This window comes from Elgaria multicarinata, chromosome 9 (assembly GCF_023053635.1).
Source record: "Elgaria multicarinata webbii isolate HBS135686 ecotype San Diego chromosome 9, rElgMul1.1.pri, whole genome shotgun sequence".
NCBI lineage: Eukaryota > Metazoa > Chordata > Lepidosauria > Squamata > Anguidae > Elgaria > Elgaria multicarinata.
The window spans coordinates 81,070,071-81,086,406 of NC_086179.1; the positions used below are offsets into that span (position 1 = coordinate 81,070,071).

Consider the following 16,336-nt stretch of genomic DNA (forward strand, 5'->3'; position numbering starts at 1 on the left):
TTGTCAGTGGTGAGGCTGACTCAAAGAGGAATAGAGGACTGGCATTATGATACTCCCTCCCAAGAGGGATAAGTCAGGTCCATTCTGTTTTTATTTTTCCGTCAGGCTTCTTGTGCTTTTTGAACTCACTGAATTTTATCTGTGTGCCGCTTTTCATTTTTCATTTCTAGATTGTATTTTATTCTCCTTTTTTATGACGTGGTTTTATTGATGTTGGAATCTGCCTTTCTTGATGGAAAGTGGCATCTCAATTGGCCCCTCTATGTCCAACCTTCAGACTGCGAGTGCCATTGTTTATATAGCCAAAGTGGTACCATCCATGCAGAAGAGGAAGGAATCAGGCTCAGGGAAAACCCTGGTTGGGAGAGGGAATGCAGTGGCATAGCCTTGAACAGGACATGGCTCGTTGACTGTAAAAATCAAGCACTCCACACGATAACATTTTGTTGCAGGTCCCATTTGATTAAGTTCAAAATAAATAGATAAATCACTTCAAAAAATGATTTCTCCTTCCTATCCCCAATTACTATCCATGTTTACATGTCACACCTGTTTCTTAAGTTATGTTTTAAAGATGTATGATAGCAACTCTGAGTAACTCTCATGTCTGAAATGCCATAGCGTTGTCATGACTGAATGACAGTATAATTCAGAGATAGACCTGTGAATTACAGAATTAAATGCTTTGGAAAGCCACAGGCTTGTTTCAGAGCCATGGTTCATCTTTCACTCAGGCAGGGCATTACGATGTGTTCAGACAACTGGAGAAACTCATAGGAGGCATCCTGTGTCTTTAAAACATATCGTGATAAGTAGCTTTGAAACTGCTACAAGAAAAAGCATTCCCACTGGGTAAGTGACCTCATATTTAATAGCAAACTACAGCAGGCCATATGATCCTATGTGAGGAACAGGAACAAAGTCTGAAAAAATCCCTGTTCCTGAATAATTAAACAAAAGGTTTAATTTTTAAATATGAGCATGCATCTTTGATTACTGTTAACACCTGAGTGGCTGGAAAGCCTGTAACTCTGCATCCCTGCTGTTCCAGCCCAAATTTTCAAAACTTTTATCCAACTTTCAGTCATCCTTCCGGAGAAGAGATCCAAATGCCTCCTAGTCTGTGACACAAAATATACCGAAGTCATACTTGCACAGTCTTCCATTTTTCATTTCCCTGTTTCTTCTTTGCCTGCCTTACACTGTGGATGTAGGCTGGTTTACTTTCCTACTCCTTCATCCTGCAGCAGAGGCCCTGCTGAGCCAAAAACCTCCTGTAGTAAAAACAAGTGGAATCGTATTTCCCACAGCAGCTTTTAGCAATGAAAAAATGCATGTTTAAAAAGTAAAATTAAACTAGCTCCAGCTCAGCCATAAAGGCTGATATTGTGTGGGCTAGAACAGTTAATCCTTGGGTCCGCCATTGCTTTTCTTCACACCATCTTTGTACTAGCTGGGGTAGGCAGCATAAAACCTGCAGGCCATATTGAACGCTCACAGGTCCCCAAATGACTTGTCCTCAAGCAAATTGCCGCAAGGAGGTAGGAGAGAGCAAGGTGGGGTGGAAAATAGATATGGCAGGCTGAATACAAACCACAGGCCTTGCATTGCCTCCCAGTATGCTGGGCCACAAAAGCCTGGGCATATTTTATACTTATTGCCATGGTTACTGGTTTTATTGATGGCTTTTAGTGTTGTTTTATTGCTATTTTATTGTGTTTATGTTTTTATCACTTTTACTATTTTAACTGTTTTTATGCATTATATTGTTGTAAGCCCCTGAAAAGTGCCCAAGAAATGTTTTGAATAAATAAATACAACTTTTCGAATGTGGGAGGAAAGGGATTAATGTTTTTTTCTGGCCTGAATTCCTCAAACTCTTTCACTATGGAGGGACATAGGGTGGGTGCGCAGTGGTGCAGGGTCGATTATATGATGCAGAAGCCACCGCGCAGGCATCCCGGGTCTTTCCCCAAAAGCTCTGAAGCCAAAAATTTGGGGATTTACCCCAACTTTTTTGTCAGGAGCATGGCGAGGACGGTGCACCGCCGTCTGTAGCCGCTGCTCTGGGGGCACGTTGGAGGCGTGGCTGGGCGGAATATTACCCCTGATTGATTGCTGTTCACCCAAGCGGGGCGGGGGGGAATAAAATAGCTAATATAAAGATGTTACTTTCTTTCAGGTTAGTGAGATTCAGATGGTACCAGGGATTTTATCCTGCTGGGTCTCAACCTGTGACCTGGGCCATTGACAATGTATATATTGGGCCACAGTGTGAGGAGATGTGTAATGGTCATGGTAGCTGTGTCAACGGAACAAAATGCATCTGTGATCCTGGCTATTCTGGGCCAACCTGCAGAATAAGCACCAAGAATCCTGATTTTCTCAAGGATGATTTTGAAGGTATCCTGCCTCCCTGCCTTTGTTGTGTTTGGACTTTTGTGTAATATTCTTCAGGCTTATTGAGGCCAAATTCTCCTTACTTTCTCATCACATGCAAGTTGATTTACTTCTGTGAGACACTCTGCATTTTAGTCTAATTAGATTCTTCCACCTCTGCATGCCTAGCCTTCACCAGTTCAGTTCCCTTCCCATTCTCTCTGGCTGCTGCTGCTTTCTCCTACAAGCAAATCAGTAGATTCTCTTCCTGACAATTTCTGAGTTGTCAGGAATGAGAGAGAGAGAGAGAGAGAGAGAGAGAAGCAGCTGAGATACTATTCTTCCCAGGAGCTCCACACAAAGCAAGGGAAATTCAAATATACTTAGTTCTTTCCAACAGCCTGTATTGGCTCGCAGGGAATGAAGTCTGCTCTCTCCTTGCAGTAGAGAACATAATTACATGTTTTCATTCATTAAGAGGGTAGTTTGGGAAGGAGTCCTTCAAGTATAAGTTTGTACTCTTCACAGGGAGGCCAGAGATCTTAATTAGCATGCCTTTCAGATTATACAGGACAGGATTTAGCAATCCTGATGACAAGCTGCTCCTGTAAGCCTCTTTTCAGCAGTGGAACCAGTCAGAACGAAAACCAGTTCAACCCCAACTGCTGCCCTTCATTTGAATTTCAAGCATTCCTTCAAAATGGACACAACCATCCTATCCAAACAGACAGATAAGAATGCATGTATTTGTGGGTGGGGGTTGGGAACATACAAAAAACATCATGTAAGGGAAAACTGCTTGCGAGAAATGGGTATATTAGGCAAAAATATATACCTAAATGCATATATTAGGAGACATGCTCACACTGATGCAGAAATGGGATGGAATGAACTAAGGACTGGAAAAACAAGAAACCAAAATTGATAGATTTATCCACCCCCCTGGCTTGTGCAAGTTGAATCAAACTACTGGATTTAACACTTGTACAAGGATGACAATAGGGTTTTGAGAGATTAACCATGCATAATCCCCTCACTCATATTGCAAGGATCTTTCCTTATGTTGTGAATTCATTGGCTAAATTTAACAAATTGGAGAGATAACTAGAATCTTCCTTGAAGTCTGAAAAACATAGTCGATGGTTATGTGTTTCATTTTGCTCTGTAGGTTTCCAAGAACAATGTTAGGGTTCAACACTGCTTGTACAAATGTTCACTTTATCCTTGATGCTTTATTTATCTCACTTAACTGTTCTAGCATAAATGCCGCAGGGTAAATCCTAAATAACTGTGTTTCTTGCACTCAGGTCAACTAGAATCTGATAGATTTTTGCTAGTGAGTGGTGGAAAGCCATCCAGGAAATGTGGGATCTTGTCTGGAGGAAATAATCTCTTTTTTAATGAAGAAGGTTTACGCATGTTGATGACGCGAGACCTGGATTTGTCCCAAGCCAGGTAACATTTTTCTTCATATTTACACATTTCCACCGAGACAAAAGAATATTTGAGATTTTAGGAAAAAGTGATATAGTGTACTTCTGTTTACCAGATGCATTAGTCTCGAACTACTTTCTATGTCTTAAGATCTGGAACACATTTTGGACTGTGTCAAATCCCCCAAACTCAGTCCATGCTGAATTCTACTTTCAATCATGTGCTCTGATAGGGTCATATAATTGCTGTCAGTACACCCCAAGCTCTGTGTGCATTGGATTTTAGCATGCTATTATAACCTGCCAATTATTACTGGTTTGGGTGGACTTCTTAAAGCTAACCTATGCAGAGTTTTAGCGCGCACCCAGGAACTATCATTGCATTTCCTCAAGGACTGGAGTTTGTTTCAGACTGAGAAGTATTCACCTACCAAGCGATTTGATTAGTTGGGTGATTTGGATCATTGTCAGGGTCAGTCCTACCTGCAGCTCACACCAAAAAACAAACATTGGAATACAATGAAAGGACTACAAATTATATATTTTTATTTGTTATGGTGGAATGCCATTTGTATTTTTTGCCTCAGGCCCCAAAATGTCTGCCCTTCATATGATTTAGGTAGCAACGTCAATCATTGCCAGTTATGCCAACAACTTTGATAGATACACCAAAATGTGGTTTGCAAGATTAGGATGCCCGCATCTCGCCTAGGATAAATAACATATTAATCTCATCACATTGAAATCTGTTGCATACTAACTGCTCTATAAACAGGATACTCCATCATGAATCATTGTTGGAGCTGCAGTGTTTATTGCCAGGATAACTTTGCATTCATCATTCTGTGTTCTGTAATATCTGAAGCTTGCCTTGAATTACTGCCATTTGTTTAAAATCAATCACTGACAGATTCTAATCAAGCTGTCACCAGTTAATTGGAGCTGAGCTATCTAGAAATGGCCATTTTAAGTTAAAAATTACGTTTTGTCATTTTGGACCTGCTTAGGAATTATTTAATGAAAGAGGATATGTCTAAAATATTAGACAAAGAATCTGAACTAGTTTGAAATTAAATTCTTGTTTAAAAATCACTGGACGGCTCTTAACGTTTTATCCTCCCATCATTTGACCTTTTAAAACAACAACAACAACCTTTCCATTTTCCTTCAGACTTGTGCATTGACCCCTAGTGAGTATCTTGCAATGCAAAACTGATTGAACACTCTGTGGAAATTGCATTTTAATATGCTCTTTATCTCTTTTGGACTTGTGTTATTAGCATAAAGGCTTAAAATGATGCCTTTTACTGCACACCCTCATCCTCTGCAATGGGGCTTAATTTATATGTATTACATTTTTTCCAGCGAATCAACAAGCCATGTGTGTAAGATGAACCACTGCAAAAACGTAATATCACATAATCATTTATGTTGCATTTCCAACTTATCTACTTCAAAGCATGAGGAATGCTTTGCTAGAGCTCGGAATACACAAATATCAATACTTCTGCAGTAATTAGATTTTCAAAGCAGTTCTAGCATTAACAATCATATTTAATGACAAAGCATATAAGCATCCTTTTATGATACCATCTTTGATTAAATCGCAGCATGTTAACCTCTTGTAGTACTTAAGTGTCAGATGTCTTCTCTTAAATAGTGGGCTGTGTCCCCACAGACCATGGTTTCCTCATGGATTCAGACGAATTCACGTCTGCACTGGCTTCCTGTAGACATCTGGGAACAAGCCATGGCCTAAAAGTCCCACTGATCAGCTTGGGCTCAGATGATGTACTTCAGATTGAGAGGAGCTGCATACTTCTCTATATTTTATCATGACTTTTAACACCATCCAAGGAGGCCTTTTAACAATATAATCTATGTACCAGGTTTGAATGCAGAATAAGTAAAGAAGCAGTTTGTTGGGCTGCTCCTCTTAATTATGTAGAGGTTTGCCAGATATAAATATATGTTGCTGCCTAATACTGTCATACAGGGCACAAGTTCTCCTGCTGTGTGAGAAAGGAGAGCATATACCCGACTGCCCCCATTTCCTCCCCACCTCCAACCCGCTGCATCTCCCCCCCTACAACCCCCCCATACCTTACCTTTGCCGCTGCTGCTACTTCTCTCTGAAGAACTATGTTGGCCATAAAAAGTGACTGCCATAGGTCTTCAGAGAGCCAACAAGGCCCAAATGCCAGGCGCTAAGGCGGTCCATCCTCAGAGCCAGACATTGTAGAAGGGGTTGTCCCAAGGTATTGACTGTACCATAGCACAGGGGAGCTCCTGAGGCACTCTCTCCCACAATGCCTGGCTCTGTGGAAGGACCCCATTAGCACCAGACCTTTGGGCCTTGCCAGCTCTCTCAAGAACCGTGCTGAATGTTTTCTCTGGTTAATGCGGCTCTACCGAGAGCCTACATACTCTCTGGCTTTCACTGAAAGGATTCTGATTGTGAGACAGAGGGTGAGTGGCTGAGAGGAGCCACCCATCCTTCGTTTCACTTTTAACAAAACAGAGGGTGGGCTGCTGCTCCCGAGAGCCCTGCTGGTCCCCTGTTCTGCTGCAGCAGAGCACCTGATGGAGGCAACAAGCCCTCCTAGAGAGGTAAAGGCATGGGGAACAGCACAATTTGCCAGTCCTCCTGCTCTGCCACCTGAATTGGGGGACTTCTGTCATACCATCAATCCATCTAGCCCAGTAATGTTTACACCGACTCAAACAAGGGTCTTTCCCAGCCTTGCAACCTGAGTTGCCAGAGATTGAACCTGAGACCGTCTGAATGCAAGGCACACACGCCACCATTGAGCTATAGCTCTTCCCAAAAGCAAAGCATATTTCAGGACTGTGTGAGATGGTCTATATCCCTATACTATATAGAGATACAGTATTTAATTTTATGTTGTGCTTGATAGCATAGGACAACAATATTAGCCTCCTGGATAACGGAAGATATCAGCCCAATTAAAAACAAGAACACCACATCCACTCATAGATGAGTATTTCTAGTGATGCAATGCACATGGCACTTGATGTAGCTTAGGCTCTCTTTGAAAAGCTATCTGTAGAGATTTCTTTTTAGCTGGATAAATGTTTATTTGGAAACATTTGTTACTTTGTTGTCAACAGTGAAAATGGAAGGAAGTTAACAAGCCATGCATAAAAGAGACATGGTCACTTGTCTTTTTCTTCTCTGAGGTACTGTGTAAATCTCAGGACATATTTCCTAGGCTTGCCAGCTGTAAATCTAGTCTATTCCAGCTGATAGTCAACTACATATAGCTCCCCAGTGTTGTTTTACTGCACTAATAATAGGTTTCCTTGGAACAGGATGCTTGATATGATCCATGATGTGTGGAACAGCGTATGCATGATGGCGATAAGAACTAACAATATTCTTGAGCACTTGAATTCATTGACTAGTGTCTGGGGCTTCCTGGGCATTTACTTCTGTCTGCAGCTCCCTTTGGAAGCCTATTGCAGTGTTATCCTGTATGTATGCATGTGTGAATACACACACACACAAACATACATACACATATTATTCTTAATGTCATGAGGTACTTGGGTTAAAGCACTTGTACGTTTACAACAGAACAATAAGGTTCAAATTGTTCAGCACTGAAGACTACATTGGAAATATAACATGAGGCAACTGTATAGCAAATAAGACCGTTTACCAATGCAGCAGAATGAGGAGGTACGTTCCTGAGGTGGTAGAATGGACTGAACCATTTCTGACTGACATTTATATTTTTGAAACTTTACCCATGTAAAAAAATTAATATACATTTAAAAAAACTAGCAGAACAGTGAGAGACTGGAATAGAAGTTTTCCTCCCTGGTGTGTTTTGTGCGTTTCCTCTTTACAGGAAACTTTTTTTCATATGGGAGAGCTCTTTCTCTCCCTTGATTGAGGTGGGGGATGGGAAAATAGCACAAGTTCAGCATTATTTGAGTCAAAGTCTGATTTTGAGAGGATAAAACTTTTATTTATAGTAAACACAGGGTACACGTAATGGGACTGAACTCTTAACTGTGGCTAAGAGGCCATAGGTGGGCTGTGAGGTTGTGTGTTCCCCCTCTGAAGCTTCCTCCCTCCCAGAGCACCTTTATGACTAACCAACAGACCTGTTTTACAAGGATTTGTAACCAAGGTTTGAAGCTAGTTAGCAAACCATCGGTAAGAAGGTGGGTGAGAGGTTCGTGTTAACTGCAGTTAATGTCAGTATTGGGTTTAAGATAAAAGGTGGAATTCACTTCACTGAGGGGAGAAAGCATGCAGTTCCGTGGCCTTATGAAGTATGCAGCAGCAGAAGCTTAAATCAAGTGAAAAGAATATAGGAAAAAGCAGATTCCAAGGTTACATGTTTGTATTATTCTGCTACAGAATTTAAAGATTTCTATTGTTTATCTGTTGATTGTTTGTCTTTGGGAAAATCTATCTGCCTATGTATTTAATGAATGAGTACAGTGGCTTTCCGATTTCAATGCAAAGTTATCATACAAATCATGTTATAGTAACATTGAACAAAAACAAGTATCGTCGCTTTTTGTGTTTAAAAGGCTGCTTTATTGCAGATCAGGGACTCTGGAAAGCTTGAGAGACTGTGATTTCTTTTCTCTTATATTATTTTTTATTAAAAAATATATACCCCAAGGCTGAATTTTTGTACTTTTGTATTTTATAATCTGGGATTCTGGGCTAAAATTCTGAGATTGCAACACCGAATCAAATGCACTTAGATCTGCATTATATAAATAAATCCATCTACTTATTGATTGCATACTAATGCCTGAAGGATAAATAAATAGCTTTGTTCAGCTCTGTGATGTTGCTTCAGTGAATAGACTAAACAAATAATCATCATAACAGTGTACTATTCTAAAAAGCGTGACCTAAAAAGAAGAGCGATGCTCCCTATACATGAAATAGAACTCAGTTCTTTCTCATGAGAGTATTCATTTATTACGGTAAGAATAAAATATTCTTAAAGGGTCTTGAAAGGTCTAACGGTTAATATATTCCTTCCAAGTATTAATCTTTTGTTGTAACTATACTAATGTTTTAGGTTTGTGCAGTTCTTCATGAGACTAGGATGTGGTAAAGCAGTTCCAGATCCCAGAAGCCAACCTGTACTGCTACAGTATTCTCTTAATGGGGGCCTCACATGGAATATTCTTCAGGAATTTCTCTTCAGTAATTCAAGCAACATAGGACGGTACATTGCCCTAGAAATCCCCCTAAAAGCACGTTCTCCCTCTACTCGACTGCGTTGGTGGCAGCCATCTGAGAATGGGCATTTTTATAGCCCATGGGTAATTGATCAGGTATGTAGTCCTTTCTACTTTGCAATGTAAGTGCCATGATGGAATACTTCCCTCAGTTTACATATTTACTTGTAGGGTAGAACTGCAGATTATGAGAAGCACAGAACCGCTGCTGAAAATGGTGTGCTGATTTCAAGTTCATAGAATCATAGAATAGTAGAGTTGGAAGGAGCCTATAAGGCCATCAAGTCTAACCCCCTGCTCAATGCAGGAATCCACCCTACAGCATACTTGACAGATGGTTGTCCAGCTGCCTCTTGAATGCCTCTAGTGTGGGAGAGCCCACAAGCTCCCTAGGTAACTGGTTCCACTGTCGTAGTGCTCTAACAGTCAGGACGTTTTTCCTGATGTCCAGCCGGAATCTGGCTTCCTGTAACTTCAGCCCATTATTCAGTGTCCTGCACTCTGGGATGATCGAGAAGAGATCCTGGCCCTCCTCTGTGTGACAACCTTTGAAGTACTTGCAGAGTGCTATCATGTCTCCCCTCAATCTTCTCTTCTCCAGGCTAAACATGCCCAGTTCTTTCAGTCTCTCTTTATAGGGCTTTGTTTCCAGACCCCTGATCATCCTGGTTGCCCTCCTCTGAACACGCTCCAGTTCTCCTTCTTGCCCTTGATAATACCTGTAAAACTTACTCCAGGTCTTGATCTTGTACATTTCCTTGCACTAGTGCAATATTACTGGCTGGTGGAAATGGGGAAGTGTACATCATGATGATGTCAGGATATGATGTTTCACTACATGTAATGAAAGGGGAAAAGAAAAATTTGATTCAGGCATGCCATTTTCGATGGCAGTCCCATGGTTCTTGTAATATATCATTGAGAATATATCACTACTAGAGGCAGGTTGAGTCTCAACTGATGGGAGTTGCCTTGAGACTTCAGGGCTGAAGGGAAGCACACTCTGGCCAATTCCACCAGTGAGGGGACAAGGGCCACTGGGAGGTTGCACCCCTGCTTCCCAGGAAAAACATCATGGTAAGGGAGGACAAACCTGGCCTCATCCATCAACTAGAGAGGGAACACCTGCAGGGAATTTGCCTTCCACCCACTCCCTCTAGAAAGAACACTCAGCCCAAACTGTCAAGGGATTGGAGAGTATAAAGGAAGCATGGTCTGGCCCTACCCATCAATTAGAGGATTAAGGACTGCTGGATTAATCAGGCAGTGTATGTTTGAGTTTGGGAGGGTATATTACCTGTTGCATGTAAGCCGCCTCAAGAATGAAAGGCACATCTGTGTGAATCCAGTGATACATCACAGCCAAGTAATGATTGCAGCTCCATATCACTTGGCTTAGCTCACATATCAAAGGAGTTCCAACAGATAGTGAGTTGCAATCCCATGTCAATCACAATATTTATACAGATGGCCACCACTTAGACAACCAACGTATTGAAAGCAATCACATGGTATAGCACTCCTGGGACTGTACGACTTATAATATAGGTGGAACGTCACTTGGTTGAATGTTTCCTCTCAACAACAAAAAATATCCTGTCCATAGAAAACAGGCTTTGTCCCTTAGTTCTTGACATGTGGGAATATTCAGTCTGCTGGTTCTAGTTTCTTAATCTGAACGTATAGCTCAGGCTACAGTACCATTACCCCCTGAAGTGAATATTTCTCTGGATGCATTGCAATCAAAGCAGTCCTAGAATTCTGGTATCAAAGCACTCTTCTGGAAGATATCAAGAGTGACTGACTGACTTTTGACTAGCTCTGGTTGTTATTTATTTATTTATTTATTACATTTCTATACCGCCCAATAGCCGAAGCTCTCTGGGCGGTTAAAGACCTTTCCCATCTTTGGTAAAGTATCATTCCAACTTACCAGTCTTGTCTTAGCCACATATTCATCCACCACCATCCCATCTTTATATCTGATTCCTTCCTAACTAGTTTTGGCTTTTCTAGCCAGAAATTCTGTATCTCTCTTTACTGTGACACCAGAAGGAAATTTAAGTTTGGTTTAAATGTACTTTTAAAAATTGGGCATGGATTAGTGGTGACATTTTACATTTTCACTGATGTTTTACATTTGTAGCCACTCTGGGAGCCCTTTTAGGCTGAAGAATGAAATGATGTATCTTAGTCTTCCCCAACCTGCTGCTCTCCAGATATTTTTGACTACAATGCCCATCATCCCTGATCATTGGCCATGTTGTCTGGAGCTGATGAGGAAGATGACATTTTTACAGATCAAACCAAAAGTCAATCCTATGCATATTTAGGCAGAAAACATGGCTGTCTGGAGGGATGTTGGAAGTTGTAGGGCTTTTTTCTGTTTAAGCATGCATAGGATTGCACCCTTAGTCTAGCATTCTGTTTCCAGCAATAGCCAGCCAGATGCATAGATACTATGCAGCTGCCTTAGAGCATGGATCCACAATGCCCAGTATTGGCTGCTCTGACCAAAAGCAGTTCTCCAAAGTTTCAGGCAGAGCCTTTTCCTAGCCCTATTTAATGGGAGATGCCAAAGATCGAACCTGAGATCTTCTGCATGCGAAGTATGTGCTCCATCTTAAGCCTACAGCCTTTTGCTTTCCATCAGCCAAGAAGAAGAGTATTTCTTCATGGATCTTTCTATTGGGGTCACTATCTAAATTATAAATCTCCATAAAAGCAATGAAAATGAGGGGTGAGTCTCTAAGCCTATTGTGTAGGGCTTGGAATCCTTTCTTAATTTTATTTTATGTATTGTGGTGTTTAATTCTGAGCATCTGTCTCTGGTTAAGGTTCTCCAAAATATTTGGATATCAAATTTATGACAGAAACAAATGCCAGGAACACAAAACATAATTTTCTTTCCTTTGCTTAGAGGGAAGAGAATATTGTTCAGAAGTTCATAGTTTTTGTTTATTCCCTATTGTCAGAGTAAATAACATTAAACTCAATTTAAATAAAAAGATCAATAATTGATTTTAAGTTGGCAGGGGCTGGGGGGAAACAGCCAGCTACATTTTCATTAAGTCTAATAGCAACAATTAAGTGCCTAATGGAAGAGTTTGTACATCTCTGAGTAACTGCAGGAGTACAGCTTTGAGTCCTTTATAAGTGTTGCAGAGTACATTTTGTCTGACCACACTTGAAACAGAAGACAACTGCAAGCTGTTAAACAGGGCCTTTACTTAATATTAATAGGCATCTTCTTCTTACAACTAAAGCAGGCAAAGTAAGTAGGTAAAAATGAAACAAAAGACAGCAACACCCCAACTCCCTACATGCATTAACCACTTAGTTGCTTTTCAACCAGTTGTTTCCCCCTATATACAGTGGGTTTTAACTCATGACTGTTGCTTATTCCAGCAATGTACATGTAATAGTTGTAATTCTTGAGTATTCAGAAGATTCAAGTAATTTTAGGAATATAGTTGTGAGTATATTATAGTCACAGGCCAATAATCACAAGTAGTTCTTGTGTATTCAGAAGACCAAGATGCCATTCGTACAAATGATTGACTTTTATGCAGGTTTAGAAGATCAATATTGCATTATAGTTTCTCAAACTTCCATACATGGATTTGGGAGCTGTCCATTTCAAACTGCAGGCTCATGAAAAGCTTTTAAAAAAATGGAATTTAGGAGTTATTTATTACACCTCCTTATCAAGAGTCAGGAAATCTTGAAATATTATCTGCCTATTCTTCTGGGATCATGATTCCCTGGGCAGTTTGTTCCATAGATCTCTCTGCTCATATAATTGAGAGATTATTAATATTCATGTTAAGTTTGTGTTGCCGCAGCTTAAAACCACCACAACTTTGTGCTACAATTACAATAGACCATTACTTTTTCCTCTTTTTTTGTATGAGAGCCTCTCTCTTTTTAATTTTTTTTTTAATTTAGATGTTTGAAATGAGATACACAGATTTTGATTCTGATTAAACCGTGCATTCTCCACCACCCCCCAAAAAAGGTTCTGGTTCTCAAAATAAATGGTCAACTTGTTGAATGGAAGGAAGATCACAGAAGAAAGTTCCCTGCCTTCCTCTGCAGTTGCCTGTATCCCTCCAAAAGTATCTCTGCCCATCCCACACAGTGCAGAGAGTGAGGGGATGGAATGGGATTCTGTCATTTTGTGAACTTCCTTCATTTCCATTATAATCCAAATCAGTATTATTATGTAAAAACTGTATTCCAGCCCCTTTTCAATTGACAACTAAGCAGGTGGTTCAGTGATTTACTTTTATAAGCCAGTTCAAGCCACAGAGATACAATTATATTGGTAATCAATTCTTGGCAATGTTCATCTAGCACATCTTTCATGTATCCAAGCAAATATATTGCAAGACATATAGGTACAATTTGGGAGCAGGCATATTTAATAACTCCTGATACTTTTGGTCAATTACTTTTAATTTTTAAATACCCATTACCAGATATTAAAATCATCTGAACTTGGATTAGTTCACCTTCGACATGTATTAACAATCTTCCTTTTAATTGTAAAATTCTATCCAATTTTTCAGAGGGTGATGCCATTTATATAGTACTTTATTTTGATTTTTGCTAAGATATTGCAGCTTTTTCTATATAGAATAGTGACTTTATGTCCTGCTGCTACCTTCAGTCTTTCCTTACATGATTTGTATTTGAAGATTTTCATAATCCATAGTACTGTCTTCTAAACAGTCAGTATACTTCTTGAAGCCTGAATTAAAGCATCATTGGAATGCTTATTTCCAATAGTAAGACTTAGATATAATGCTATTAGTCACAATTGCTCAGTCAACTGAATGTTTTACTTTATGCATGATGCCACATCAGAAACATCTCAATCGATTGAATGGGCAAATCGGAATCTTTATTTATTTATTTATTTATTTAATATACCGCCCCATAGCCAAAGCTCTCTGGGCGGTTTACATTGTAGAGTGGTTAGCTCGTGGCTTCATCACCCTTGCTTTCAGTTTGGGCTGACAAAAACTAATCGGCATGTACCAAATACTAGTTCCAATAAAAGTCGCGTGTGTTAATTGGTCTCTTGTGTGAATCAGTGATGATGTGAGCATGGTTGTAAAAACCAAACAGAAAAATCTGCATTTCAGCATCCAGTTCAACTTTCCTACAGGTGGAGTAGGCAAACTTTTAATGTTTGTGTTTCAGATCCTTATTGGTGGAAATATCTCTGGCAACACAATCCTGGAAGATGATTTCAGTACGCTGGATAGCAAGAAATGGCTTCTCCATCCTGGAGGAACAAAAATGCCTGTTTGTGGCTCTACTGGGGATGCGCTGGTCTTTATTGAGAAAGCAAGCACTCGCTATGTTGTAACCACCGATATTGCTGTCAATGAGGATTCTTTCCTTCAATTAGATTTTGCTGCTTCTTGCTCTGTCACTGACTCTTGCTATGGTAAAGCATTCTGAATCCGTCACATACTTGCCATTCCTCTGTGTTGTCATTGTTTCTTGTTCTTCATTCAACTGCACTCTTTAACGAAAAATTCAGAATCCAAAAAGGGATTTGTTGTTTCTGTCTTTGCATTCTTCATGTTCCCGCATTTATGGTTTGCATGTATCGAAGATGAAACACACAAGAATTGTATATGCATGTAAACGCAAAGAGGCCAGTTTATAGATACCAGATGTTGATGGAGACTAAGGCACACATGCTTGGGAAGGGTCCTGGTACATAAACACAGCTGGAGCAGAATATGCTTATGGGGAAGCTCCCTGAAGCTGTCCTTGAGAAACAAGACAAGATCTCTTTCATGAATATTGCAGTCTTAAGATTTTACATGCTTATATGAGGACAAGTAGGGGAATCAGCAGAGCATAGATACTGCATGGTTTCTCAATTTCAGGTATGCTGAATGAATCTGCCCAAGGCTTAATAGAGACATACCCTATTTCTTCGATTCTAAGACGCACTTTTTTCCCCATATAAACATCACTAAAAATGGGGTGCATCTTAGAATCGCGGGTGTGTCTTAGGGTTTTTTCCCCCTGATGGTGGTACTGAAATTAGTGTGCGTCTTACAATCGAAGAAATACGGTATAATTCCTATTATTTCTAACCCACTCCAGAGCTTGGGTCACAAACTGATATACAAGATCTTTCCCATTCATTTCAATGATATACCTGTGGACCTCCCATTGAATGAATTAGGAATCCCTTATCGAGGTCTGATCTGTATGTGTGCATCAGCACTTCCACACAAGAATCAACAGTTGCTAGAATGGGCTGACATTCTTTATTCTGAGTAGTACATATCTAAGACAAAGCAGCTTGAAATTTCTAGCATCAATCTCTTGTTCTGACATTGGTTACACATCATTTTTTCATTTTATAGTGCATCATGATTTAGTTATTTCCAGAGACCAAAATCCTACTTCAGATTTCACTTGCACTTGTATAAAGTAGAAGTAAGTTACATTGGCATACAGCTGATTTAAACTACACCAAGGGAAGGATGGCCATGTATGTTAGCTAACTGCAGGCAATTACTTCAGAATGCTGCATAAAAATGGAAATGAGGCTTAAGGAAAACCCCTAAAGTAGATTAGCCAATTTGCTTATAAGTAACAGAGCTATTTAAGTCTGGAAATTAACTAGCAGCCCAAAACATAATCATTACACTTCATTTTAGAGTTGCAGTCTATTACAACGCTGGTGATATTAAGGGCATTCTAACTGATCTGTTTATTATCTTACCAGTTTCTCCCCCCTTGTAGTTCTCTCTGCATCCTTAATCAATCATTATTTTATCTTTTATTAATCAGGATGGCCATCTATATATTAGAGGGTGATACATTGATAATAATAAGATAATTAATAAATACCTATTTATATAGAAAAATCACTATGTGAAAATTATTTACATTTTTAGGGCTTCAGACATTAAGCTATTTTTTTTATTGTAAACCCCATTCTTTGTAGCCAGTATGTTTAGCAATTAACAGTGCAAACCTATGCATATCTAAGAAGTAAGTCATATTGAATTTAATGAGACTTATTCTTAAGTAAGTCTGTATAGGATAGCAGGCTAAGTGTTTAATTAAAGATAAGATACATTAAGAACTGAAAAATTGGATTGGGCTGACTAGCACTTACTAGAGCCTAATTTGCACATCTGTGTTCATCGCTTTGTGACTGCAACAGCAATGGATAGTTTGTGTGCTTGAATTACCATCACAGATCTAATGCAGAATATTCTGTGTCAGAGTTACACCCTAAACAC

The 16,336-nt window shown here is 39.7% G+C and overlaps 1 protein-coding gene across 1 annotated transcript in view; it reads left to right on the forward strand.

Moving 5' to 3' along the window:
* Positions 1 to 16,336, forward strand: part of RELN (reelin) — a 352,879-nt gene that overhangs the window by 299,731 nt on the left and 36,812 nt on the right. The window contains 4 exon segments of the mRNA XM_063134189.1: positions 2,183 to 2,403; positions 3,687 to 3,834; positions 8,888 to 9,146; positions 14,259 to 14,508. Coding sequence (XP_062990259.1) covers positions 2,183 to 2,403; positions 3,687 to 3,834; positions 8,888 to 9,146; positions 14,259 to 14,508 — 878 coding nt within the window.